At 39.2% G+C, this 26,606-nt stretch overlaps 1 protein-coding gene across 2 annotated transcripts in view; it reads left to right on the forward strand.

Moving 5' to 3' along the window:
* The window catches only part of LOC134214066 (myb-like protein I), a 48,078-nt gene extending 21,695 nt beyond the window's left edge, over positions 1–26,383 (forward strand). For both annotated transcript variants that reach the window (XM_062693508.1, XM_062693509.1), the window contains 4 exons: positions 24,539–24,783; positions 24,858–25,153; positions 25,229–25,388; positions 25,455–26,383. In XM_062693508.1, the coding sequence (XP_062549492.1) occupies positions 24,539–24,783; positions 24,858–25,153; positions 25,229–25,388; positions 25,455–25,974 (1,221 nt within the window). In that variant the 3' untranslated portion in view covers positions 25,975–26,383. The remainder of the gene's footprint in view (positions 1–24,538; positions 24,784–24,857; positions 25,154–25,228; positions 25,389–25,454) is intronic.
* Positions 26,384–26,606: the final 223 nt, after the last annotated feature.

Here is a 26,606-nt window from a genome sequence, read left to right on the forward strand (position 1 = left end):
CTCTTGGAAGGAGGCTCTGAGCCTCTTGGAAGGAGGCTTGAGCCTCTTGGAAGGAGGCTTCCCGAGCCCTCTTGGAAGGAGGCTTCTGAGGCCTCTTGGAAGGAGGCTTCTGAGCCTCTTGGAAGGAGGCTTCCGAGCCTCTTGGAAGGAGGCTGAGCCTCTTGGAAGGAGGCTCTGAGGCCTTGGAAGGAGGCTTCCGAGCCTCTTGAAAGAAGGCTTCCGAGCCTCTTGAGAGGAGGCTTCCGAGCCTCTTGAAAGGAGGCTTCCGAGCCTCTTGAAAGGAGGCTTCCGAGCCTCTTGAAAGGAGGCTTCCGAGCCTCGAGCCTCTTGAAAGGAGGCTTCCGAGATTTTTGAAAAAAGGCTTCCAAACCTCTTGAAAGGATCATTCTGATCTTTTTGAAAAAAAGGCATACAACTCTCTTAAAACGAGGCATCCGGGCCTCTTGCAAAGAGACACAGGCCTCTTAAAAAAGCTTTCGAACCTTTCGAAAGAAGGCTTCTGAACATCTTGAAAGGAGGCATTCGTGCTGCTCTGAAGATGCTTCCGAGAAGCGTAGAAAGATGCTTCTAAACCTCTTACAACGAATCAATCAACTTTTCTGAAAAAAAAGCCTACATGCATCTCAAACGGAGGCTTCCAAACTTTTAGATTCTAGATTTTAGTTCAAAAGCATGTTTGTAACATATTATTCACCATTTTGTTTAGATCAGGTAGATTGCACTGAAGATTTTTTAAATTTGCTCATTTGACATTTGTCCGTTTGATTTTTTGTTCCACAGCCCTTCAAACGCTGTTCTAGTTGAGGAGAGCAGGGTTTAATTAGCTTTGATTTACTGTTCGTCATGCATGTTATGTACAACACAAAGTTTTGAAAAAAATATTCACAATTATCAAAACTTTATCAATAAATTCCGAACGGAATTGTAATACGTCCACCATTATGCATTTTTATCCGAGGTACCCCCTAGGGCCAGCGTTGAGAATCGCTATTTGTAATTTATTAAAACTTTGTGTTATTATTGGTAAAACTTACAAGCTAAACGGAAAATAATAAAATTACAATCTTAAAGTAGGATTGCGATAATTAGTACGGTTAGTGAATTTGTTACAAAAAAATGTGGTTCTTTGTGTAATCTAATTGTTCTTATCAAAATGGCAACCAAGCGGAACGAGCGTAGTACTTTTATAGATTTGAAGAGGAGGATTGCAGGTATTCTTAAGGACGTGGCCTTCCTTAAGAAGTGCCAAAAGGAGAGGCTGACTCCTGTCAGCCATAGGATTAAGATGGGAGCTCACATCCCAAAATCTATCAGTAAGAGGGCGGAATCGGATTTGTTGAAGTTGTCAATCAAGGGACACTATGCCAAGCTAGAGAGGTTGAACTTGGAGTGCTACAACCTGCACCTCAAGCTGGCAAAGGAGAACCAAGACTCTTTCGACATATTCCTAAAGAAGGTACAGCGGGCCGAAGAGTGTGAAGCGGACAGGAAGAGGGAGACTGCACAAGAAGAAATTGACCATTCTACGAGGGAAATCAGCGACGCACTATAGGATTTCAGGCGGTCATTAATCGAAATGTCATGTCTTCCGAATTATTTTAAAATATTTTCTCTCCATTGTCAATACTCTAATTAAGAGAAATTCTGAATTTGAAGTCTCTAGGTGCACTAGTTCCAAAGATATAAGGTGGCAAAGTCAGAAATGGGTAAAAAGTTAGCAAATTTTCTGAAAAAATATTTTATTTTCAACTATTTATTGAAATATTTTTAAATGTTTTTTCTTCAATGTTAATACATCATTACAAAGGTTATTGTATAAGCTTTTAAATGGTGTGCAAAAACTAATGGTTACACTGTGAAAAAAATTGAAAAAATGCGGAAGCAATATTTTTTCAAAAACGACGCTATTTTCAACTTTGATAGTGAAGAACTTTTTTTCCTCAGGAATCCCGGTTCTTTTATGATACACATCAAGGACAAAGCTTCGACTAAAAATGTCCTGAAAGAATTTCTTGCCAGTATTTGCAATTAACAGAGTTAAGTCACTCTGATTTTTTTCATTTGTTTTTTACCGTGTTTTGCCTCTCTCGTACTCCAAGGTTAATGCTCATTCCAAAACGAATGTTTGATAGAAGGCCCGGAGACCCCTAGTGGTATATATCAACTAACTCAGCGCGAAGAATTGAGGTGATGTCTGTATGTGTGTGCATGCGCGTCTGTATGTATGTGCGCAAAAGAACGCAATCGCCATTTAGACACTTATTTGTGTCCGATTTTCTCGCAACAAGTTTCATTCGACGGGAAATCTAGTCCCATCGTTTCCTATTGAAAATGGGTCAGACTGAACTATGCGCTCAAAGGGTATGGTCAAAATACATTTATTGGTAATAACTTCGACTTTATTTATAACCATTTGAGCTCATTTAATTAACTTTTCAAAGGAGTAATGAATAAAACCCCAATGCAATGCAGCACAACGGTAACGGAAGGATTTAACAGTTCGCTCATATATTTCCTGTCAAATTTTACCGTTTCCGTCGCCATTCCGCTGAAATGCGTTTGGGGCTTGAGTGGTTTGAGTCATTCTCTAAACCTAATTTTCTGAGCTATTCATTAGCTACTGATGGAGAACTAAATATGAGATTTCATAATATGTAAATATTTATAAATCTCCTGAAATCAATAATTCCTGACATGTTTATTGCAAAAGTAAAGACGAACAATATCTTAGTTAGAACGGAGCGTATGAAATTCCTGCTAGTGTTCATGAATGTCTGGCTAATGGTAGGAAATATTTATTCACTCATCTACACTTTGAGGTTCACTGGCTGAACAACCAGCGGAAAGTCAATATAAACAGTTGAAGAAATTTAGAACTCATAATGCAAGAAAATGATCAAGAGAGGCAAATGTTGACATTTTCCTTCGTGCCTTACATGAATCAGATCCATTTTAAGCTCGATTTGGATAACGAGGAGAAAAAATTTTTCACTTAGTTATTCTTATGCCATGCGTAATTTTGTAATATTTGAAGATTTTCAAAAGTTCTTTATCTTCTAATACTTTAGATGAATTTATCTCATCTTCCATCGTTGATGGAATTGAAGAAAATATCATTGAAGACTTAAACCTTGACACAGAAAAAGAATGATGCTGTATATAACTTGTAGAAATCATGAAAACAAATCAAAAGTAATTCAAATAGTGTTGTTATTTAAATTAAAAGAATTTTGCTTTTCGGAAGAATGGAGCATTCTTACATTCCACAATGAATGTCCACATTTTTGAGAATATATTAATCTCATTTTTGAATAACTTGTACACGTAAAAATGTCATGGGATTGCGATTTCTAATTTGCTAATACCCTTTTTTCAAAAGTTATTTTCAATTCTGATTATTTGATTAACATTTAATGCTTTATGATCCTTCAGATCCTAGTACTTTGTCAAACAAATTGTTCTAAATACAAATTGTGAGGCATGAGAGTGAGAACAAAAAATATCACGGAATGTCATGAAATTAATGTCATTTAACATGATCGCCGCCATAATGTCCATAAATTGCTGAACTTAGTTTTGTACAGCCCCTTCCTTCTCCTTAAGAAAACGCACGAAATTTCAACTTCCCAAATAGGTTTGCTTTGTCACGTTAATCGAACCTATGAAAAATAATTACGTAATTCATAGACGATCCCCAAAGGGGGGTTGAAATTGTATATTCATGCTATTTCGACCATACACAGCTAAAAACTAAGTGGAAAATCACTTTAAAAGTCCAATTTTATTTTGACCGCTCGCTTGTATGGGGATCCCCATAGTGCGACGGAAGGTAGAACGACTAACCCCACAGTACAAAATGATCGAGGGATTCGTTGTTAACCGTTCGACACAGCAGTTTACGGAGGAACAATTAGCACACCTCAACAAGGGGTTAGGGTATGCGACAACCCAGAAAGCGGACCTAGAGCAGATAATCGTGGATACTGAGACAGCGATTTCACGAAATGTTGATCAGCGGGACCAGAATAGCGTGAGAAACATCGTAGCAGACGCCATCAAAGCAGGACATCATGGGACATCGAACAAAGACGAGAGGAGGATTTTAAAGGAGTTGAAGGAGAAACCAGTTTATTACATGAAGGCGGTCAAAGGAAACGCAGTGGTGATAATGGACAAAGAGGACTACGATAAACAGATGACAACAAAAATCAATGGAGGACCATACAGGCATTTGAGAGTGGACCCACTACCCGGACTAATCCGACTTACCGATAAAACGATAAAGGAATGCAAGACGATCATCGGAGAAGCCCGGGTTAAAATGACGAACCCTGTGTTACCAAGGATCAAAGGACTACCAAAGATACATAAGCCAGGTACAGAGATGCGGGAAATAGTTTCATCAGTGGGATCCCTTACACAAAACTTGGCCAAGTGGTTAGTCAAGGAGTTCCAGAGTATGCCGAAGCCGTTCCCCAGCAGATCAGTTGTAAACACCCAGGAGTTCACCAAGAGGATATTGGAATCAGGAAACATCGGAGAAGAGGACATCATGGTATCATTTGACGTAGCGGCATTGTTCCCAAGCGTTCCAGTGAAGGATGCTCTGAACCTTTTGGAGGATTGGCTAATAGAACAACGGACGGATACAACATGGCGAGGAAAGGTAAAGATGTATCTCAAGCTTGCAAGATTATGCATGAATGAGAACTACTTTACATTCCGTGGAAGCTTCTACAAACAAACGAAGGGTGCACCTATGGGAAATCCGCTATCACCGTTTTTAAAAGTGAATTATTCATGGCGAATTTGGAGGACAACCTAGAGGAACAAGGAGTACTACCTGAGAAATGGTGGAGATACGTGGACGACATTTTCAGCATTATCAACCGGAAAGATCTACCCAGGATTTTGGAAGCGATAAACAACGTGCATAAAGACATCAAATTCACCCACGAGGAGGAAAAGGAAGGTAAATTACCTTTCTTGGATCTACTGGTTATCAAGGGAACAAACGCAACATTAGACTTCGACATCTACAGGAAGCCCACCAACACCATGAGAGTCATCCCATACACATCAAATCATTCGTATCAGCATAAAATGGCAGCTTTTCATCACATGATCCACAGGATGCAGACGATTCCCCTACAACGAAGGAGCTACAACACATCTTGGAAACAGCGAGGATCAACGGATACAAGGAAAGAACAATACAAGCAATCATCAACAAGAAGCAGAGGAACCTACGGAAAAACGAACTGACAACACTGACACCGATCGATGAACCGCTGAAGAGGGTATCGGTCCCCTATGATCGACACATCACCCACCAGCTACGCCATCGACTGAGGAAATTCGGCATCGATTTAGTATTCTCCAGCAGAAGCAATCAACTGAAGACACTGTTGGGTTCCACAAAGGATAGAGTAGAAATGTTAAATAAGGCCGGGGTTTATCAAATTAATTGTTCACAGTGTGATAAAGTATATGTAGGTCAAACAAAAAGATCGTTAGATGTAAGGTTCAAAGAACATATTGCAGAAGTAAGTAAGGCTAAGAGGGAAACTGATAAGGGATTAAATTATGAGTTTAGGTCTAAGGTAGCTGAACATGTATATCAGGAAAATCATTCAATTTCGACATCAAACATTAAAATTTTAAGAAATGTCTCTTCTCCGTGGAAACTTGATGTTGCTGAGAGCTTGGAAATCTACCGACAGGTACAAACGCGGTTGTTGAATAAAGATCAAGGAAATGGTAGCTCCTGGCTCTTCAAGTTTATACCTAAGCATTAAGCGCAACAAGCGAGTAGAAGTAAGCACCGTAGTAAATGTAACTAGATAAGTACCTAGATACATTATTATACCTACGCATAGTATAAATAGTGTAAGCTGCGATCATTTTCTTCAAGTCGAGTCAAGTACGAGACACTGAAGACGGCCTTACTTTTGAGGTCGAAATACGTATCTGTCAATTAAGTGGTGGAATTCAATGGGATTGTATAAACTCGTCTTATGACAATCTAATTGTTCTATTATTCCAGTATTAATAGGACTATTGTCCATAGAAGCCAATTCTGTAATTGTTGGCAATACCATACAACAAAAGGTAAATTAATTAGAGATAGTAGAATTGTTGTAATGTATTTGTGGTACTCGTGGGTTGGGATAAAATAATGTAGCTGAATACTAATGTGCTTTAAACAGGTCCGTATAGCTTGCCTTTTTGTAATAAGTGCGGGTTTCACCTCATCGCCCTCAGGTGAAACTATACTCCACAGGATTCCGTGTGCCGATTTCCAGATCAAAAGGACGGAGAACCGTTAACTCGATCGAGCCGTGAGGACGAAAATTATTCCGGTTCTGGGGTCTCCATTACTTGTCGGAAAGCCAAGTGACGCGAGCGATTTCACTGCTTTCTTCCAGAATTTCATGTCTCATTACTCACTTCTTATTACTAATGTATCTCTACTCGCTATAAAAATCTTATTCTTCACTACACTTTCACTATACCAGTCGTAGCTATAACACCAATTGTCGCACCAATGCAATGCATTATGTGCAAAACTACAAATCAAACCGCTTCAGAACATGTTCAGAACAGTAGAGCACATTCATTTGATACTGTATCTTTAATACCCTCTAAAATATACAGAAGCTAACTGTAAAAGATCATATTGCTTATATCCTATTATGGCCAACCCCATTAGAAATCAATAGGATTTGTCGTAATAGAAACCAAAATTAAGAATAGTGCCATAATTGATGCATGTGTTCCTATTATGTATAAAGCGATTCATTGTTTAAATATAAAATCTAATGCGGTTTTCATATTTTCATTATTTCAAGAAGCGGGAAGGAATTGTTTTTTTTACATAATAATATCACCCATATGTTTCTAGCTATTTCTCCAAAAATAGTTTTCCTTAAGTATGGCGATGATTAGTACATTCACTCTACTTCTAATTTCGAACATCTCACGAATTCATGCACTTAAAAAGGAAACACATTTTTACTATTCGGCTAAACGGCATTCGGTCAAATAGCGTTGGTCGAATGACTCTTTCATACAAACGGCATTCGGCTAAATGACCCTTAACCTAAAAACCACATAAATTCCAATAATTGAAAATCAATAATAAGAGGATTGATTGATGATTGTTTTAGATTTAAAAACATTCATTCCTAAAAAAGGAAAAAAATACAAAGGTGCTTTTTTACGCTTGCGCCACCGAGGTTTCCCTTGATAGAACTTGAAGTCAACGGAAGCAAAGTTCATATTGCACATTAATTGATCGAAGTACAAAATCTAAACGTAGGATCAAATCAAGGAACGACAATTAACTGCCGGTTTTCGCTATTGACTTAATCACCATAAGCTTCATCCGACAACAATTATCACACTGCAATCGACGGTTATTTATCAATAGACAAGGTTCATTTAGTGCGTTTTCTGTCACATCTGCTCTCTGCAGAGAAAATGAATCAGAACCACACATGAACTGCGTCGATTGTATCGAATATAATGACTGTTCAGCCGAGTGAAAACATCATTACAAAAGAGCAGTGCTCTGATGGTGGTGTAAAAATGCGATACCATGCGTCTCCATTTTTCCATTTCCGTTTCGACGAAAATAGATTTCTTAAAAGCTCCCTCACATCTGAGCGATTTCATCGCCGCGACGGCGACAACTAGTCCACGTGAATCTATCGTTGGGTCGCTACAGAATCGCAGTCGCCAAGCGATAGAATAGCGTCACGATTGTCGCGTAGCCTGTATTTGGGGAACCTTAATCTTGAAGCAACGTTCGTATCTGGGAAGCCAGCATTTTTCTTAAAATTATCTTTCTAAATAATAATGTTTGAAGAGTATGCCAGAGGATTCAATGATTTAAAAAAAATATTCCAAGCGACGAACACTGGGTCGGAAAAGCACACACTAAATTCAGTTCGGTATTTTTTCAATTTTTTTTTAGATCTGCACAGCCGAGCGCTCGGTTCGAGGCTTTCTGCTGATATCTCGACTGAAAAAGTTGTTCAATCACTGCGGCACTCAAGGGAGCCGCCGTAAACATACGTAAACTCAGCCGATATTTCGACAAACGAACTTAAACCGAAATTTATACAACCGAGATCTGAAAATTAAAGTACGCACAAAAATTTCGAACTGTATAACAGTCAGCCATATAAGAATGTAGTGTGCTTGCAAATTACCACTACATCAGTTTACTGGTTCAAAATTATTTCAGATTCAATTCCCTCCATTTTGATGAACATCTTAAAAAAAATACTCCGAGCCAAATTTCAGCCAAAACTATGAAAATTTAAGAGGCGCATAGAGTCAGATTTGTGATTTTAAATTTATAACTTTTATAAATAACTGTTGTGACCCTGGATTTCCCTACGTTGCGTTTAAGGAACTTCTAACGGATAACTGGCTGTGGGAAGAATTATTGTTGCCTCCGAGGGACATCTCGTCTCCTTGAAGGATCTTTCTCAACTAATTTATTTATCGCATCATGTACTTCATATGTACATATTTTACAACTGTCATTTTGCAACTAACTTTAAACTAATATTTCTTGCCGTGCTCCCGACCGTTGAAACATTTGACATGATTATTCAAATGTTGCAGAGGCTTAACCAAATATAACACAAACTGATAAAAATATTTAAACGAAAACAGAGGAGCAAAAACAGTGACGAAGCATTTTCACTGCTAAATGGCAACAATGACTTATCATTTAATTTTGTTGCAAAAACGTCCCAAAACCAGAAAATGTATTTCAATAACTTCTGTAGGAAGACGACATTTTCAATACCTGACTTTTTTAATCAGCCTTTTTTTTATTATATTTAAGTTTCGTCCATAAATCGCATGTATTTGAAATTGGACCTTTAATATGCAACAGTACAATTGTTATATAATATCTAATGTGATCCAATAGCCGTGAAACTTAAAAAAGCAAAAAATAATAACATACAACATACGAAACCTATCTGACAGATTATCCGGATGGGCTAATTGAAGATGAATCGCCATTCGACAATTTTCTTGTCCCAACCAGCGACTATTAGATGGTTTAATAATTCTGTATAAGAACCTACCAAAACCTGTATAAGAACTGGGTATATGTGAAATTATTAGATTCTTAAAAATGTAATCTCACAAAAAAATATTGTAAAAAAAAACCTTGCAAAAATGTAAGGTCTTATACAATACTAGCGAAAAATACGCAGCTTTGCTGGGTGTTTGTATTGCAAATGTCATATACTGAACTATTTGCAGCACCACATTCTAGATTAATTTCCGTGCAATTATTTTGTTTCCCTCAACCACTGACAAGTTGCATTCTACTGATTTTTTACATTTCCTTACGGATCTCAAGACGAATCAATAAGGGAGAAAATTTAGCAAATCGGTTAACCCGTTCGTGAGTTAAATCGTCAGGAAGAGAACCTAAACTAATTTTTATTTATACAGATAGATTTGTATAAGTACGAGTCTTGCATTTTCGCATATGCCCAGTTCTTACACAGGTTTTGGTAGGTTCTTATACATAATTGTAAGAAAATCTAACAATCACCGGTTTGGTGTGCGTTTACATCTTCCGTCATATAAAACATTACTACTCATATTGTTGAAGGCCGCAGAAGATATATGATGGCCAGTAAAATGGATGAAATCACTGTGTTTTTCAATGGGCTACACAATCACCATTCTTGATTGTCTTGTTTTGTCAATGAAGCGAGTACCTTATAGAATTATTGGGATTTACATGCACCAAAAATGCTGTCCCCTTGTTCCCGATAGTTGTACGACTCCAGTCATGTTTGTCTTCATTTTTTTTGTGGCGCACGAGCAAACTTTGTTTCCCCGCAAGGACATCGTAAAAATTAATAACCTTCCCATTGCCCGGTATGCTTATAGTTTTCGACCTAGATTTCAATACTCTGGTGCCGTATGTTTGCTAATCGTATTCCATTCGACGAACAAAAAGCAACGATGCTACTTGAAATGAGCATGTGCTCACCGCCGTGCCAATACACGAATCCATTTCAATAAAAAAAAGTTCTCTATCACATCGAAATGATAAAAAAATCCTCGTGCAGAAAGAACAAACAATCGCCATCAGTATCAATCGAACGATTGTGCCTGGCTGATGTAACCTCGAAGTAGCAATTTGGATCAGCGAGAATCCAATTTCGCGTTAAGTTCTCGCACAGGTACCTCGCCTGCATGGTCGACGGGTGTCAGTGTAAAAGCAAACCCACTTTCGATTCGTGTGAAATACTCCGAATCTGAATCATTTGAGCTCGTGCGAGAAATAGAAACGGTTGACGATCGGTTCGCGTGCTGAAAGTTGAAAAAAAAAAACATAAACTTTCTAGAACGAGGAGCATCACCCCCCAGGAATCAACACCAAGCAAGTAAGAGGAAAAATAGCAAGTTGAAACAATAATTTCCTTTTCAACGCCGTGAGACGTGAAGTGTTCGTAGAAAGCGGTTGGACATTACATGTAGGTGTTGGGTAATTATAATACTTTTTGAAGAGCTGATTTTTAGGTTTTTATGGCGCTGCATGGTGGTTTATTATACATAAGTCTAAAAGTTCTTGAAAGCGTGAAGTTGTAGTATTGAGGGCGCGATTTTATCAGATGAATTAAAACAAAAATATATTGTTAAAGAAACATTGTAATATTTTCATTCGCCTCAGAAACACATTATTTTCACCATAGCTTAAAAGCTTTTCGAAGCACTATTTTCCGACAGGAGCTGCTTCCTTAGGGTTTCTTAGAAAAAATAACAACAACAATCAACACTTCTACTATCCGAGGAGACAAGGATTACAAATGTTTATTATGTTTTGAGAAACGAGGACAACTTTTCTCCACCGTGTAATCGTATCCAAATTTCACCCAGAGTTCTGCTTATACGGACAAAATTGAACGAATTCTCAAAAATGTTATCTGAAGTACACTATTCTCATCGGCGTTCCGAGCCACGTTTTTATGGTTTTGAACTGTTTGTGTAGTGAATAATATTATATTCGAGCTATGTGTCTTATTTTTGCAACCATAAACTATAGGAATTGATGCTTTGCTCAATATCAAGAGACTGACAAAGTGTTTGATAGAGTTCTATAAATTGTAAGTAGCAAGTTCGAACAAAATAGGTTCTCCTAGAGATAAAAGATCGTAGAAACTGTGTGACCCCGAATGGCCAGAGCGAAATAGGATAACGGCAGCTCTCCGTGGGTGCGTGTGTGTGCGTGACCATCGAATTTCGAAAACTGATAGTGCATAAAATTTTCATCTCCTCGAAAAAATTCCCTATGCAAAATTTCAGCTCAATTGGACTTCGTCCAGTGTTTGACTAAAACACCTCTCACTATTCCTTCGACAACGCAAGCATCAACACCCTTCCTAAACGAAGCCGTGGGTACGAAGAAAAGTCAATGTCATCGGACAAACAGTGTCTACGGCGCGTCAGCCGGTTTTGCACAGAGGTAGTAAGATCATAAGGGTCTCCTAGTAGCCTAGCGAACAGAGGCGTAGGATTGCCAATCCGGAGATGGCGAGTTCGATTCTCGGTCCGGGCTAGGATGTTTTCGGGTTGGAAACATTCTCGACACCCTGGGCATAGTGTATCCACTGCACTTCCCACACAAGATACATATTCATGCAATGGCATAGAAAAGCTTTCAATTAATAACTGAGGAAATGCTAATAGAATACTAAGATGAAAAGCAGGCCAAGTTCCAGTTGAAATGTAGAGCCATTGAAGAATAAGAAGAAGAAGTAAGACCATAATAACTTCGACGGTAACGGCCAGTAACAATGAACCCCTTTTCTCTACGCATCGCCCGGTGAACCAAGAGTTTCATGAAACTATGACAGCCGTAGGAATGCCGGTGCAAAATCACTGGACAGGCAACGAAATACTGACGCTACCACCACAAGCGCATCTACCATACTTTTCGTAGCAGCAACCAATACCACCGTACTGACCAACGCCGTACTATCTGCCGCAGTATCGGATGTCAAACCCTGCCGCAAGAGTAATTAACGCCCAACAACTAGCCGCTCGTCACGTGGTCTCGCGAGAATTGCCAAAATTCTCTGCGGACCCTCTAGAATGGTCCATTTTTCTAAGTGCTTTCGAGTCTACAACTACGATGTGTGGTAAACAACCAGACGAACCTTGCCAGGTTACAAAAAAGTTTAGTCGGGAAGGCAAGAGAAAAATTGCACAGTATTCTCATCTTTCCAAAAGCTGTTCCTGAAATAATAAATACATTGCGAGATGAGTGTGGCCGGCCAGATCAGCTGGTACATTGCCTCATGAGTAATGTAACCAGACGTTTCGCTATTTGTCCTGCGCTGAAAAGCGTCCCGCGAAACGTCCCGCTTTTTCAAATTTCTAGATAATGTCCCGCGAAATAATACTTCTAGTATTTTCAAAAAAATTATATGATTTTAAAATATATAATTTTGACTAAAGCAAACGTTTTGTAAGACAATCGTATGGATCATAAAAGTCAAGATTAAAATGTGCTTATGTGACTCAGAAAAAAATATCTCTATAGTTTGTTTTACTCAAGCCTTATAGCAGTGTTAGGCTGACCAGATCATTCCGGTGAAAAAACGGGACAAACGCACTGGCAAAACGGGACTTGTCAAAAAAAACCTTGTGATAAAATTCAAGAAAAAACCCAGAATAATCCACCTAGCGGTGATGGTGCCTTTCTCGTGTATTGTAAAATGTAACAAGAAAAGCACATAAGAAAGGTCAAAATTGCACATTAGATTCAGTTATTTCCATCAATTCAAATTTATTTGCGTTCATTTGAATGCATTGCAGCAGTTTTTGATAGAATTTTTTAAACAAATAAATTTTAAAAAAATATTAAAAATAATTTAAGTTTGTTTTAAATGGTAAATTAAAAGTTATTCGGAAGCAGTTTCAATGATCTTGATCGGCGCGAACAATGCCCGGTTGAAGCTGCAACTGAACAAGCGTGAGAGATAGGATGAAGAGCCGGAGGTAATCAAGACAAAACTGGGTTGGACTGTATTCGGTGGACGGCGTGGGACCCATGTTAACAGTCAAACCGGGTGAGCCGGGTACGAAATTCGCAACTGGATCGAACGAAATCGCAACGAAATCCAACGATCAAAAAATCCAAAAAAACGGATCGGAGCAGAATACACTTCGGTGCAAGCTGCAAAGAGTTTCATCGCCGAAAAATCGGATGATGCCGAACGTAACCTTGGTATACTTTGGGAACCGAATGAAGATGTGTTCGTATTCTCGGCTCAGTTTCACGCAGATCTTGATCCACTATTATCCGGTGAAATTGTGCCTACTAAACGGCAAGTTCTGCGTGTGGTGATGAGTCTTTTTGATCCGCTTGGCCTGATTGCATCCTTTACAATCCACGGGAAGATTCTTATTCAGAACATATAGAGATCAGGAATTAGTTGGGACGATGCTATAACTAGCTGTGACTTCCTGAACTGGAAACGTTGGATAAAAATAATTTCCGAGTTGAACATACTACCGTGAATAATCAAATTTCGGACACACTCAAACTACAGACGCGTCAATTCGCATGGGATTTTTTTTGAAATATATAATCGAAATGTTTCGTTAAGAAAATTATTTTGAGCTTTTTAGTGGAATGTCTTCACTTGTCATAAGACGAGTTTGTACAATCCCATTGAATTCCGCCACCTTATTATATCTTGACAGATACGTATGTCGACCTGAACAGTAAGGCCGGCCTTACTGTTGAGGTCGAAATACGTATCTGTCAAGATACAATTAAGTGGTGGAATTCAATGGGATTGTACAAACTCGTCTTATGACAAGCGAAATGTTTCGTCAAGCTGGATCGGAAGAACTTATAGTTTTAGCCGAGGTCTTAGCTTGTTTAGTATAGTTACATTCTAATAAAACATATTAAAACAATACGATGGAATGATTAAAATACAGTCTGAGCTGTGTAGTGAGAATTGTTTTCAATTATTCTTCCCGGTACTGTGTAATCAGATGTCCGAAGTTTGAATCTTTGTGTCCGAAATATGAATCCAACCCCGCCGAAGTCCGGGGTTTGAATCAAACAGAAGCCGGACATTTTCATAAATTGCAAACATTCTTCGCAATATCTTGCATATATTAAATACATAATATAAAGATGAATACTATACTTGCTGATTGCAATGGTAATTCACACGGTGTGATTTTAAATGTGAATAAACAGGATTATTATATATCAGAAAGTGCTTAAACGTCCGATATATGAGTTAGCACCAGATTCTTCGCTGTTATTTTCCTAACTATAACCGGAAAGCTCCTTACAGCTACACGTGTTTGTGGATGCGAGTGAGCTCGCATATTGCAGCGTTGCCTATTTCCGTGGAAAACCCCGGTTCTCTCTGGTGGCTGCTAAGTCAAAAGTTACGCCCTTACGACCGGAATCCATTCCACGCAACGAATTAAACGCCGGTGTGAATGGGGTAAGACTAATGAAAACCATATCGGAAAACCATTCTCTGCAAATCACAAGACGTTCCTTCCACACCGATTCAACAGTGCTTATTTGTTTGCGTAGTACCCACCCAATTACAACCCTGTTGTACAACCGGCGAACGGTCAGCTTCTCGATAGCCAGACAGTTGTTTACATCTGATATACCATTGTTCTTCAGGGACGAAATTCTCTACCGGTGCAGCGATATTCGATAGGTATATAATTGGATAGAGAAATCTAACCACGGAAGGCTCTGCGCTATGCATCGTGTTGGGATGAGAGTCTTTAGAGAGACTAAGCATATGGAGATTTGGGCTAGAGTCGAATGATAGGGAGATTAGAGAAGACGGTCAGTTGCAATGTACATAGGTCAGAGAAGATTAGTTAGTTGCAAAGAGGTCGTTGGGAAATCTGTATCGCTTGCTGATATGCATGAAGAATTGTGTAGTTTGTAATTAAAGTAGTTATAATGTCGGGAAATAAATGTAGAGTGTGGACTGAATTAGTGTAAGAATAAACTGTTTTACGGGAATAAAGTGTACATTTTCTGGTATAATCGAGTTGTGCGAGTGGTATGCTTAGTGAAAGAAGAACCATTAAGACAATCATATACAAGACAAGGATTATTGTTTCCCTTTGAAGCCATATTGGGCAGTGTTCATTTCATACCACCCATCTGTGAGTCTAATTTACGTGTTGGTGTTCTGGCGATCATCATCTAGTTCCGCTGAATCGAAGGTAGATAGGACCAGGCCCAACAGTGCTTCTTACGTGGCTACGTGCTGATCCCCGCAAGTATCGACCGTATGTGCAGTTCAGTACCACGGAATTTCTGGAAGAAACATCAGTAGATGATTGGCGATGGGTATCCACCCGGGGCAAGTAAATGGGGCAGCGGGCCATGTTGCGACTCACAAAGCAAATGGTATCGTGGGCTAGGTTCTCTCTGGCAACCTGAAGCGGAATGGACAATGAAAAAACACAACTGGAAGCACCGAAAGAATGAATGAGGCCAATCAACCTGCATCACCACTCTACAATCGACACTGTACTTGACTTGACTAAGTTCTCGCGATATGAAGATATAATAAGAACTTTGGCTTATATCCACCATTTTTTTTTAATTGCTACAACGAGTTCGGTCCAGATCGCGTACGGTTACGTAAACCCATCAAGACTACATGATGGCCGAAAAGAGCTTATGGCGATTGGTTCAAGCGTGTAGGATAGTAGAGTTTGAGAAGGAAGATGTATCAAAGTAGACCTAGGACTCATAAAGTCAGTCAGTGAGTGAGCTAGTCACGATAGGTTGTGCTCGCGGAGCAAAGTTACGAAGTGTAATAAAAGGTAAGAGTTTTGAACTTATTTTCGGTTTGTGTTGTATTTATTCGTCCTGCCAGAAGATCCCAAATCGCTACAATTGGCGACGAGGATAGAAAGAAACAAAGGTAGCAGCAGCATTTTAATCAAGAATGCGCTGTGTGTCACTCCTCAGCATCTGAATTGGAACGGACTGTATGGTGTGTGTGTGTGAAAATTGATATTTGGTGCGTTTAAGCATAAAATTGAAGTTCAAGGCATGGAATTCTACAAAGCTTTATGTAAATATTTCCTAGTGAAACAACGGAAATGAACTATAAACTTGTTCAGATTTTCGGCTATAGTGAGAAAAAATTGTTTTCCGTCTTCATGGCAACGATAACAACACCGCATGTAACTAAATGGCACCGAAATAGCACGTTTAAGGTTTATTGATGAGAAAACATCTTATACTTCTATAGGGGAAGCATAAACGAGCAGTAGATAACTGTTTCTAAAGAAACTACTGTAACTTTTGGCAAATGGAATATGTTTTTTCAATACATTGCCTGACTACAGTCTGATGTTTTGGGAACAGCTGTTTTTGTAGTGCTAACCTGTATGAATGAATAGTGACAGAGAACATAATCTATCGTCTATCAGTGCATAATGATGGCCGAAGCAATACTGTGTTTTACAATTATTGGTTTCAACATTCGTAGCGTTGGATAACCGTAGAGTAAATTTAAAAAAAAAAAATGTAAATGACATTGCCGATGGATTGCCGAGGGCATCAAAATACAAGAGAGTCTAATTTTGGGTGGAATTTATTTTAATGGAATCATGAAGGATGTAAAGTTTTTCCAAGTTTACAATAATTGGCTTTGTTTTATTTTTTCCATTAGTCAATTATATTATACAAACAACATTGGTATTTTTATTAGGCTGCAATGGTGAACAAAAGCTTGATTGTTAGAAAATGAATGTATGAATAATGTTAAACCAGTCATGTTCCTTGGATGTTGAACATAAAAAACAAGTTTAAAATTGTGATAACACTAAAACTGGCAATATGTAATTAGATACAAAGCGGAGGAGTATGGAGATGAGATCGTCCTCTTGAAAAACAGCGTTTCAACCGAGGTTTCAACAGTTGAGAAAGAAATAAGACTACCAAAATCTAGCCCGTTGTCAAAACTATCGCAATTGATAGATGAAGAAGTTTCCGAACTCCAATAATAGTACCCAGGAAGCATCACGTTACCGAGCTACTAGTACTACGCTTTAATCGAAAATACGCTCACGCCAACATCGAGACCGTTGTTGATGAGCTTCGACAGCTTTTTTTATATCCCTAAACTACGTATAGTGGTAAAGAAGGTCAGTAAGCAGTGTATGTGGTGCCAAAATGGCTCCATTACCGCAGCCACGAATGACGCCATTTGTGCGTCCATTCACACACACCGGAATCGATTATTTCGGTCCACTTAATATCGGGAAGCAAGGACGAAGCAATATGATATATGGGCCACATATGGGCGGAGTGTAGGAGCTAATGGTCTGTTCTATTAAGGACAATCCTCACAGAATTCAAATCTAAAAGTACTCACGTGTACAAGAGCACTACTCAATACGCAAGGAACGTGCAACTGTCATTTTTATTATTTCACGCATGCTGCGACGCAGCAAAGCTGAAATAATAAAAATTACAATTTTGCAATGCTTCCGTATTGCGTAGTGTGCCTTGAAAACTTTTTAAATTTGAGGAATGTTTAGGTCACTCCTGACGGATTCCAGTTTCAAAGTGTCAGCTGGGGGCACATCACTGATTCAGAGGTGGCGCACAACCGTCATTTTGTTGATTTAGCTTTGCTGCGTCGCAGCATGCGTGAAATAATACAAATGACAGTTGTGCGTTGCTTCCGTATTGAGTGGTGTGCCCCCGAAATCGCGAGCAATTTTAATCTTGGATTCCGTCAGGAGTGACCTTAAGGACGCCTTGAAGGTTCTTGCCCAACGGGAAAAGCTGGACGACGAAGGGCTTGCATGATTATTGATTCCCGACCACTTACGTTTGTGCCACTAGAATTTCCTAGCCAAGAGGTTCTTACTCCAAATAACTTCCTGTTGATGAGCACTAGTGGAGTTGATTATCCCGTAAGAATTCCTGTGAACCAGCAAGAATCGCTACATACCAACTGGAGAGTGATGCAGTATTTACTAGATCAATTTTGGGCGGTATGACTACCAACTATAGCTAGGCGTACTAAATGGTTTGCCAATATACGTCCGCTTCAAGAAGGCGACCTTGTAGTGATCGTTGATGATGTTGGGCGCAATGGCTGGCTCCGAGGTCGAAATATCAAAGCCTATATAGCAAACGACGGACAGTTGCGCAGAGTGGACATACAGACCGATTCAGGAATACTCCAACGACCTTCGATCAAAGTAGCTCTAATGGATGTGCTGCAGGATATTAAGACCAATTAACACAAAGACCCTTTTTCGATCTACAGCCGATTTGAAGTCAACTTCGATCTGTCATCGGATTGAACAATGGGAAAGTAGACAGACAGAAATAATAACAAGTGGATAGACAGTTTCGCTGAATCATCTAAAATCTAATTTAAAATTTTGTGCTTTGATTCAATTAGTTGTATAACGTCTAGTTACTGAAACAATTATCCGTGAATTTACTAAACTTTGTGGAAATCTCAGTAATGTCGTAGCCAAACAAATCCGTTTTCCGATTTGCCTTTTACCAACGAAAACAAGCGCGGAACACCGAAGGATAATTCGCATGTTCACGCCTCAAATACATAACACTGAATGATCGTTAATTTTCTCCGTTCGAATCCTCTAGAAATCCTGTCAGCCTACTGAGATTGAATTTCAAATTTCTTCTTATTAGCTTTTTAGTATGCTGACATTTCAAATGCCAACTACGATTGAATTTCAAATTCGTTATCATTTTTCTATTATTACGCATTGCAAGAACAATTTGGAACCCTGGAAAATCCAAAGCGCCTCCAATGAATATTTTCCAGACTAGTGATCAAAGCAGCTAATGCTAGATTTGAGATGTTTTGTTTATATTTATAATTATGACATTCCTAGAAAAAATGCTTTACTGAACAGAAAACACAATTCAATGAAATGTTGAAAAATTTTGAAATTTTGTGTGTCTCAGGGGTCAGCAGAAGCACTGCGATTTGTGGCGGGATTTGACTGCGGGCTCTGGTAACCTTTTGCAGGGTGTTTCTGTATGTATCTGCAAACTGGCTCAACTAAAGCGATAGCGTTTCGCTCAGAACGCACTAGTACAAATATTGGTATTGGAAGGTCATCTCATGTTCAATGAGACGCCGTAAAACCAATTATTACGAAAGCGTAAGCGCTTTGGGACGTGTAACTATATGGAAGCATTATTTCAAATTTGATATGAAGTTGAGATTATGTAAAATACTTCATTTATTAGCTTCCCTAAGAAACTGAACCACTGAAAATAAAATTCAAAACCTAGACAGAGAACTAATAATTGATCTTTTCATGTTTATGGGCACTCCATTCAAATGATTGGATTGCATGACAGTTGATTTGTTTTCATAATTTGAGCTCAATTCAACGCACACTATGCATTATTTGTTCTATGCGGGGATTGTCCTCTGCGCGTTATTTCCGCGGAGCTATCAAAATTTTTCTTTTTCTCCGTAATAATGTCATTTTTAAATATTTTAGTTTATTTCATTATTTTTATCATGAAATAAGAAATACGTTCCACTTACCATCAATGTAACCAATAAATTCAAATGCATTTTCCTACTCACTTTATTCCCCACAATATTCACCGTCTCTACACTGTTTTTTTTTTTCGATAAGAATTTTGTTTGGAGCTGTTAATACGAAAACATGAATTTAATTGTATTCTTTATTTCATACCGGCGAAGAAGAAGAAGAAGAAGAAGGTTTCATACCCGCGCAGTTGTTTATATATCAACAGCAGCTGTTAATTTATTATTTGTAGCTCTAAAGCATTGACGCTGTCCTAAAACTGCTCAGATAATTCTGTTTAAAACTATTGATTTACTAAACCATTAACTGAACCAATCTAACCCAAATCCAATCCAATCAAAAACCCATGCAAATCCAATCCAAATCCAATCCAAATCCAATCCAAATCCAATCCAAATCCAATCCAAATCCAATCCAAATCCAATCCAAATCCAATCCAAATCCAATCCAATCCAAATCCAATCTTATATAACCAATCCATATCCAATCAAAACCATTGAAAATTCAATCCAAACCAATGTAGATCCAATTCAAACCAATTAAATCCAATCCAAATCTAATTCAAATTCAATCCAACCAAACCAATCCAATCTAAACCAATCCAAACCAATCCAAATATAATCCAAATCTAATTCAAATTCAATCCAAACCAATCCAAACCCAATCCAAATACAATCCAACCAATTCAAATACCAACCAAATCAAACCCAATCCAATCCATATCCAATCCAAACCATTGGAAATCCAAACAAATCCAATCTAGATCCAATCCAAACCAATCCAAAACCAATCCAAACCAATCCAACCAATCCACCCAATCCAATCCAAACCAATCCAATTTTATCCAACCAATCCAAATACAATCCAAATCCAATCCAACCAAATCAAACCCAATCCAATCCAACCAATCTAGATCCAATCCAAATCCAATGTAGATCCAATTCAAATCCAATTAAATCCAATCCAAATTCAATCCAAACCCAATCCAAATCCAAAACACTGAAACAAAAAGCAGATATTTGGTGTTGTCATCGTAGTATGCCATGCGAAACGACAGAGAAAATGTATAAAGTGACAGCTGCGGTAGTTTATAAATTGAACCGGAAAAGGGAAAGCTTTCTCTGGAACAGCAATACAAGGAAACTTAATTGTAAGTAACCAAAAATGTAATCTTCTCGTGGTTTTCAGCATAACATTCTGTGTTTAATTCTACAAGAACTGAATGGACATCATACTGCCGTGAATCGCAAGTCAGTTCCATCTGTAGATGGAATCTATATACAGATGGGACTGACTTGTGATTCACGGCAGCATAGTTCTTCATCGTAAATTGTGTCGTCCAATTGAAAATCGACGATTTTTCGATGTTTCTGCATACATTTTCCCATATTGACTTCAAACAAGTTTAGCACCGCCCAAACGTTGATCGATTTAGCTGAAATTTTGTCCAGAGCATCTCAGGACATCAAATAGAACCGAATAAGAGGGCGGCCCATCAAAAAAATGAAACAAGTTTTTCCCATACTATTTTGAGCCACCCTAAATGTTCAGTTCATGATAGAATTAGAGGCGAAAGTATACATTTTTATAGTTCCGTTAGGATACGGAAGGCATGGAGAATGTTTTATAGAAGTCGATTTGAAAGCCGAGCGGAGGGCAATATTTGTGATGATATAAATCTCACGACCTTCCTTCTGCCAAATTCCCGTATGAAAAAGGAAGGAATAGCAGATATTAGCATTTTCATATCATTGTAAACCAAGTTTTGTTTTCAGGTCGATAATTTAGTTGCCACATATCAGGATCAGAGAAATATTTATTTGAATTTCCAAAAATCAAACAGACTTAACTTATCAGTTCATAATGTGCCATTATAACTGAAACATATTTAAAACCTGTACTCTTCATCAAGAAGATCCAAATTATTTTATTTAACGAAATGATCGTCTTGGCAGTGCCTGTGGTGGGGTCGCCATTGTCATTAATAGACGTATCAAACATAACTAATATTCTTTATTTGAAACCAAAGTTCTTGAAACCTTGGATGTTTCTGTTGAAACAAATTTAGAAAAATTCTCTTTTATTGCTGCCTGCTTGCCTTTTCAGTGCAGAGGGCAGCAAAGGAATTTGTTGAGAGCTGATCTTCAAATTCTAACTCGCAACAAATCCAAATTTTTCATAATTGGCGACTTCAATGCCAAACACCGTTTGTGGAATAATTCTCAAAGCAATTCCAATTGTAAAATTTTGTTTCAAGATTGTTCTACGGGATATTTTACTATTCAATATCCCAATTAACCAACTTGTTTTTTGAAAACAAATCGGTTCTTCAGAATGATTTATCTTTTTTTACAGTTTCATCATTACATTTTTCCTGGAAAATAGAAGAAAAAACGAATATAAATTAACAAAAATTGGGCTGTCTATTCTAGAGTGATGCGCGGTCGTACAAATGTCAACTTTGCTTAGATCATCAAAGTATTAAAATTCCATGCAAATTGTACGATAAACCATTTCATCCAAAAGGTAGGAACGACATTTTTCAGAAAATCAACGAGACACTAACAGAGAGACATTCAAAAAATAACCTCCCATTTAATACATCATTTTTTTTTCTTGAGCCTATATTTTAATTTGAATTCTAAAAAACACAGAATTGTATAATTCATGTTCTTGTTTTGTTATTTCCGACTACCGGGGATTTAAAACAGGAGGCATGGAAACGTCGAAGGAGCTTTGTCAGGATGGGAGCGAAGGTGTGAAAAAAAAAATCAAAACAAAGAACGATTTAATCCATACACAAAGTAGTAGAGGTGCGAACCGATGCAAATGCCACAGGCGAGACTCCACAGTCGGACGTGAAAGCTTCAGAGTGGCGGTTGGCTGAGGTTGTTGTGCATTAGTTGGGTTTCCATTTGGAAATTCCTGTGCTGAACTGCAACATATTTTCCATGCAGTCGGGAAAGTTTAACCGGTGAGTGTTCACGTGATTCGAACAGCGTGGTTTGCTTTTGCTATGTACATATGTGGGCCAACACCAGGTGCGATAAATCGCATTCAAAATAAATAGCTCAACGCGTGTCAGTTGCAGTTGAAGTCATCATTCTTGTCATAATAAAGTAATTAGTATAAAGCGGAATGTAGAGGGGGGAAATTTTCAAGTGGTGTGGCATGTTTTACGTTTATAAAGGTTTTGTCGGGCAACTTTCTACATTGTGTCGATGATTTCCATTTAAAGTTTTAAGTAGAAGTCAAGTACGAGACACTGAAGATAACTTTGTTGTTTGAATGGTTGATCATTTTTCTTCAAGAAACAGAAGATGGAATGCGTAAGATTGCGATTTACAATTATTTATCGAGAACCATTTTCACCGGGTTATTGTCTAACATTCTGGCTACTGATTTTTGCGGTGTGAATGATGGATAGTTCTCCCAGCAGTTGTTGCAACTCGTGGTTCATTCACCTCCTCCGTATACCGTTTTGCATCTGCCCCTCGCCATAGATAGTACGCCACACATTCCTTTCGAAAGCTCCAAGTGCGCCCAAGTGTCGTCGGCGAGACCAAATAGCTGAACGGACTTCGTGAAAATCGTACCACTCGTGTCAACCCCTGCCCTTCGTATTACTCCCTTCCCTGATCCCGATCGATTGTATAATATGCGGCTTTGAAGTCGAAGAATAGATGATGTGTGGGCACGTTGTATTCGCGGAATTTCTGCAATATCTGGCGCACGGCAAATACCTGGTACTGCCAAACAAACTCTCTTGCAATTGGTGTTAGTCGACGGCATAAAATTTGAGAGAGTAGGGTAACTGTTCCGTTTTCCATATCACTAAACATATATTCATCTCATCGCAAAACAGAGAAATCCAGCGCCAATCTTGTCGCTTCTTTTTGCTAGCATGAGTGCTCACTACTGAAAAAATACACAAATCAAATTCCTTTTCATTGCTTTGTTTTTGATGGGATGGAAATGGAAACTATGAGATGAAGTGCCGAACCGTTTCCCTACCTTGCAGGGCCTCCTTAGCCGAGCGGTAAGATGCGCGGCTATAAAGCTGAGGGTGGCTGGGTTCGATTCCCGGTGCCGGTCTAGGCAATTTTCGGATTGGAAAAATGGTAACTTGGCTTAAACACCTCGTGGTTAATAACTGTGGAAGTGCTGAATGAACAGCGAGGCGGCAATGTCCCCCAGTGGGGGATGTAATGCCAGTATGAAAAAGAAGAATGAATCCTGCGGGTTGAATTCCTGATCGGGCGGTAAAGTGGACGATTTGATAAATATTGTTCGGCACCATAATTAATTCAAAACCCCCGTAACAACTCTGTACATGGAACAAGAGAAGATAAATAATTTGACCTTCGAATGTGTATCGAACAAGCAGGCCATTGTGCATCAGCATTAGATGCAGAATATAACAAATTTTTAGTTACGATTGTTCAAAAATGGTAAGCTGATAGTTCCTATCAGTTTCCAACAGAGCGCGTGAACATATCGAAATCATTACAGCTAATAAACTATGTATATCGATTCATATGGCAAAACATTCACTCATCAGCACATGCGGAAGCAAATAATCTGAAATTAGCATCACGCTATCACGATATACTGACATGGGTGCCGCATAGTTTTTAGATTTCACATTGTAAATACGGCACCACGCTCCTTTCCGTCAACGTCCAAGTGAGAAGCCACAATGTTATCCACACGACAGAATAATGATATTCTCTGTTGATGTTGTTGTGGGTGCCCACGTGATTCCACAGTCGTGAGGATTGCGGGGAAGGGAAATTGCGTAATGCATCATCTAAAACTTTATTCTAATTTGTTCTACCAACCAATACCACACGTACCTATACGAAAGCGGGAATTGCATAAACTTTTTCCTTCGGTGCTCTATTTGCAGCAACCTGAACTCGAAAGCAAACCAAAACAACCACAGCCATCTTCTTCAACCATCTCCTCTGGTGGCGGTCGTAGCTCCTCGCTAGCCCAACGTCGAGCTCAGTTTCACGCCAGCCGTCAACATTCCGAAGCCGCTGAGCGACGCCCGCCCCTGGTGCGGGCTATGTCAGCCCCGATCCGACCCATAGACACCGATTCAAAGTTCCTACAAAGTAAGAAGAAATCACGGAAGAAGAAGATTTTGCGGTAAGGTTCCCCGCAGTCGAACGATGGGTTTTAGTGGAATCAGACGCATTTATCCGTATATTGCATTTTTGCAGTGAACGAGACGAGATCAACGAGTGCGATGAGGACGACTTCGACGAGGAAACCCTCAAGCTCAACGCAGCTAACAGCAAGAATACGCTCGCTGTTGCCGGTCAACGATCACGTTCGGTGCTAGGCGGAGCGTGCGATATCGAAACGCTCGTTTCGTTACTCAGTTCCGGCGGAAGCGATTCCGAAAAGGAGGATACCGTGCCCACGGAGAGCGTGGATCTCAACAACTCCTCGACAATAAACTACAACTCGGTGCTGAAGTTACGTGCACCAATGCTCAAAAAGGCCGGCAAGTCGGGTCTGTCGATTGTCAATCTTTGTATATGTCTCTATATTACAAGAACGTTATTGAATGCGTGAATTTCTCGGGCAGTTTCTTTCCAGGAGACCGAACTGAAGCAATCCGCTGGACTCAACCGGGACTATTATCAACCGGGTCATCGAAAGCCACCGTCACTGCAACCATTTGCCAATCGTATCAGGAGAAGCCAACAACTGGCCAACACGTTGAATGCATTTCAAAAGAAGAAAAAGTTAATATTCTTAATTTTTGAATACCTCAATCATTATTGATTATCTCATTTCAAACCCTATTTTAGTTTAACCGAAAATAACAAATCGGACGACGAAAAGGATGCCCACAGCGATGATGAGTCCAAAGAAGTAACCGTCCCCACGAACCGTTCTAACCAAGCATCGCATGTGACGAAAACGAATTCCACAGCCTCTGGGGCTCCCGGTGACGGTAACGGCGGTGATGGCGATTCTGGAAACCAGGATCTGGTAGATGGCCAAACGCCGAAGGAACGTGAATGCTATCGCCTCTTCAAGAAAATGTCCAATATGGGCCTTTCCGTTTCGTACGATACGATCCTACGGGGAATGTTGACACCGACCGAGCTCAGAGTGCTGCAGAAACAGAAATCCAAATTACAGAAGCAGCAGGAGTCGCGTCAGAACAGTAGCGAAACGGAGACCAACGACAGTAGTGACAATAGTAAGAGCGATGGCCCACCTGGAATGGGTGGTTTCGTTGGTGATAATAGAGCGGAGTTGGGGGTGGTTGCTGATGGGCCTCCACCAGTTTTGGTTCTGGAACAAACGGTAGCCGTGGAATAGATTGGCTGCAGTAGTCAAAGCAACAACAGATCCCGCCTCGGGATCGCCATGATAGATTCAATGTAGATTCAAGCAAGGATATTTGGTTTGGTCAACAAACTGTGATAGCAGAACAAAAGAAAACTGGATACTCGTTTGGGTACAAAAACATTGGTAACGAAGTTACGATGCACCTATTATTGAAGCGCACATCAGAACGAACAGAGTTTAAAGCATGTTGGTAACAGAAACAGAGATTTGTTTGATTTTTCTATATGTAACAGAGGAAAGAGTCAGTATCAATTCGTTAACCAAACCCTCAATAAACCAATGAAGGCACAGTTGAAACTCACATTGTTAGGCATACTTTGCTTTAGGAGGCAATAGAAGGCACTACGAATAAAGATAATGCATGACCCAATAGAGTGAATATAGTTGTTTCATTTCGATCAATGACTTCCGTGAAGACTGGCAATACTATTGCCATTCCGGCGACCTAGCACTGTGAAAATTAGGGTAATAGTATACATGTGCCAGTTCAGTAAGATTTTCCAGGTTTTTAAATAAATCGATTGATGGCAGATCGTTACCTACCTTGATTGTATTGAATGTCATATGATTTGTTCACTGCTTTTGAATCAATATATGTACAG

Source organism: Armigeres subalbatus, chromosome 2 (genome assembly GCF_024139115.2).
Source record: "Armigeres subalbatus isolate Guangzhou_Male chromosome 2, GZ_Asu_2, whole genome shotgun sequence".
In the NCBI taxonomy this organism is placed as follows: domain Eukaryota; kingdom Metazoa; phylum Arthropoda; class Insecta; order Diptera; family Culicidae; genus Armigeres; species Armigeres subalbatus.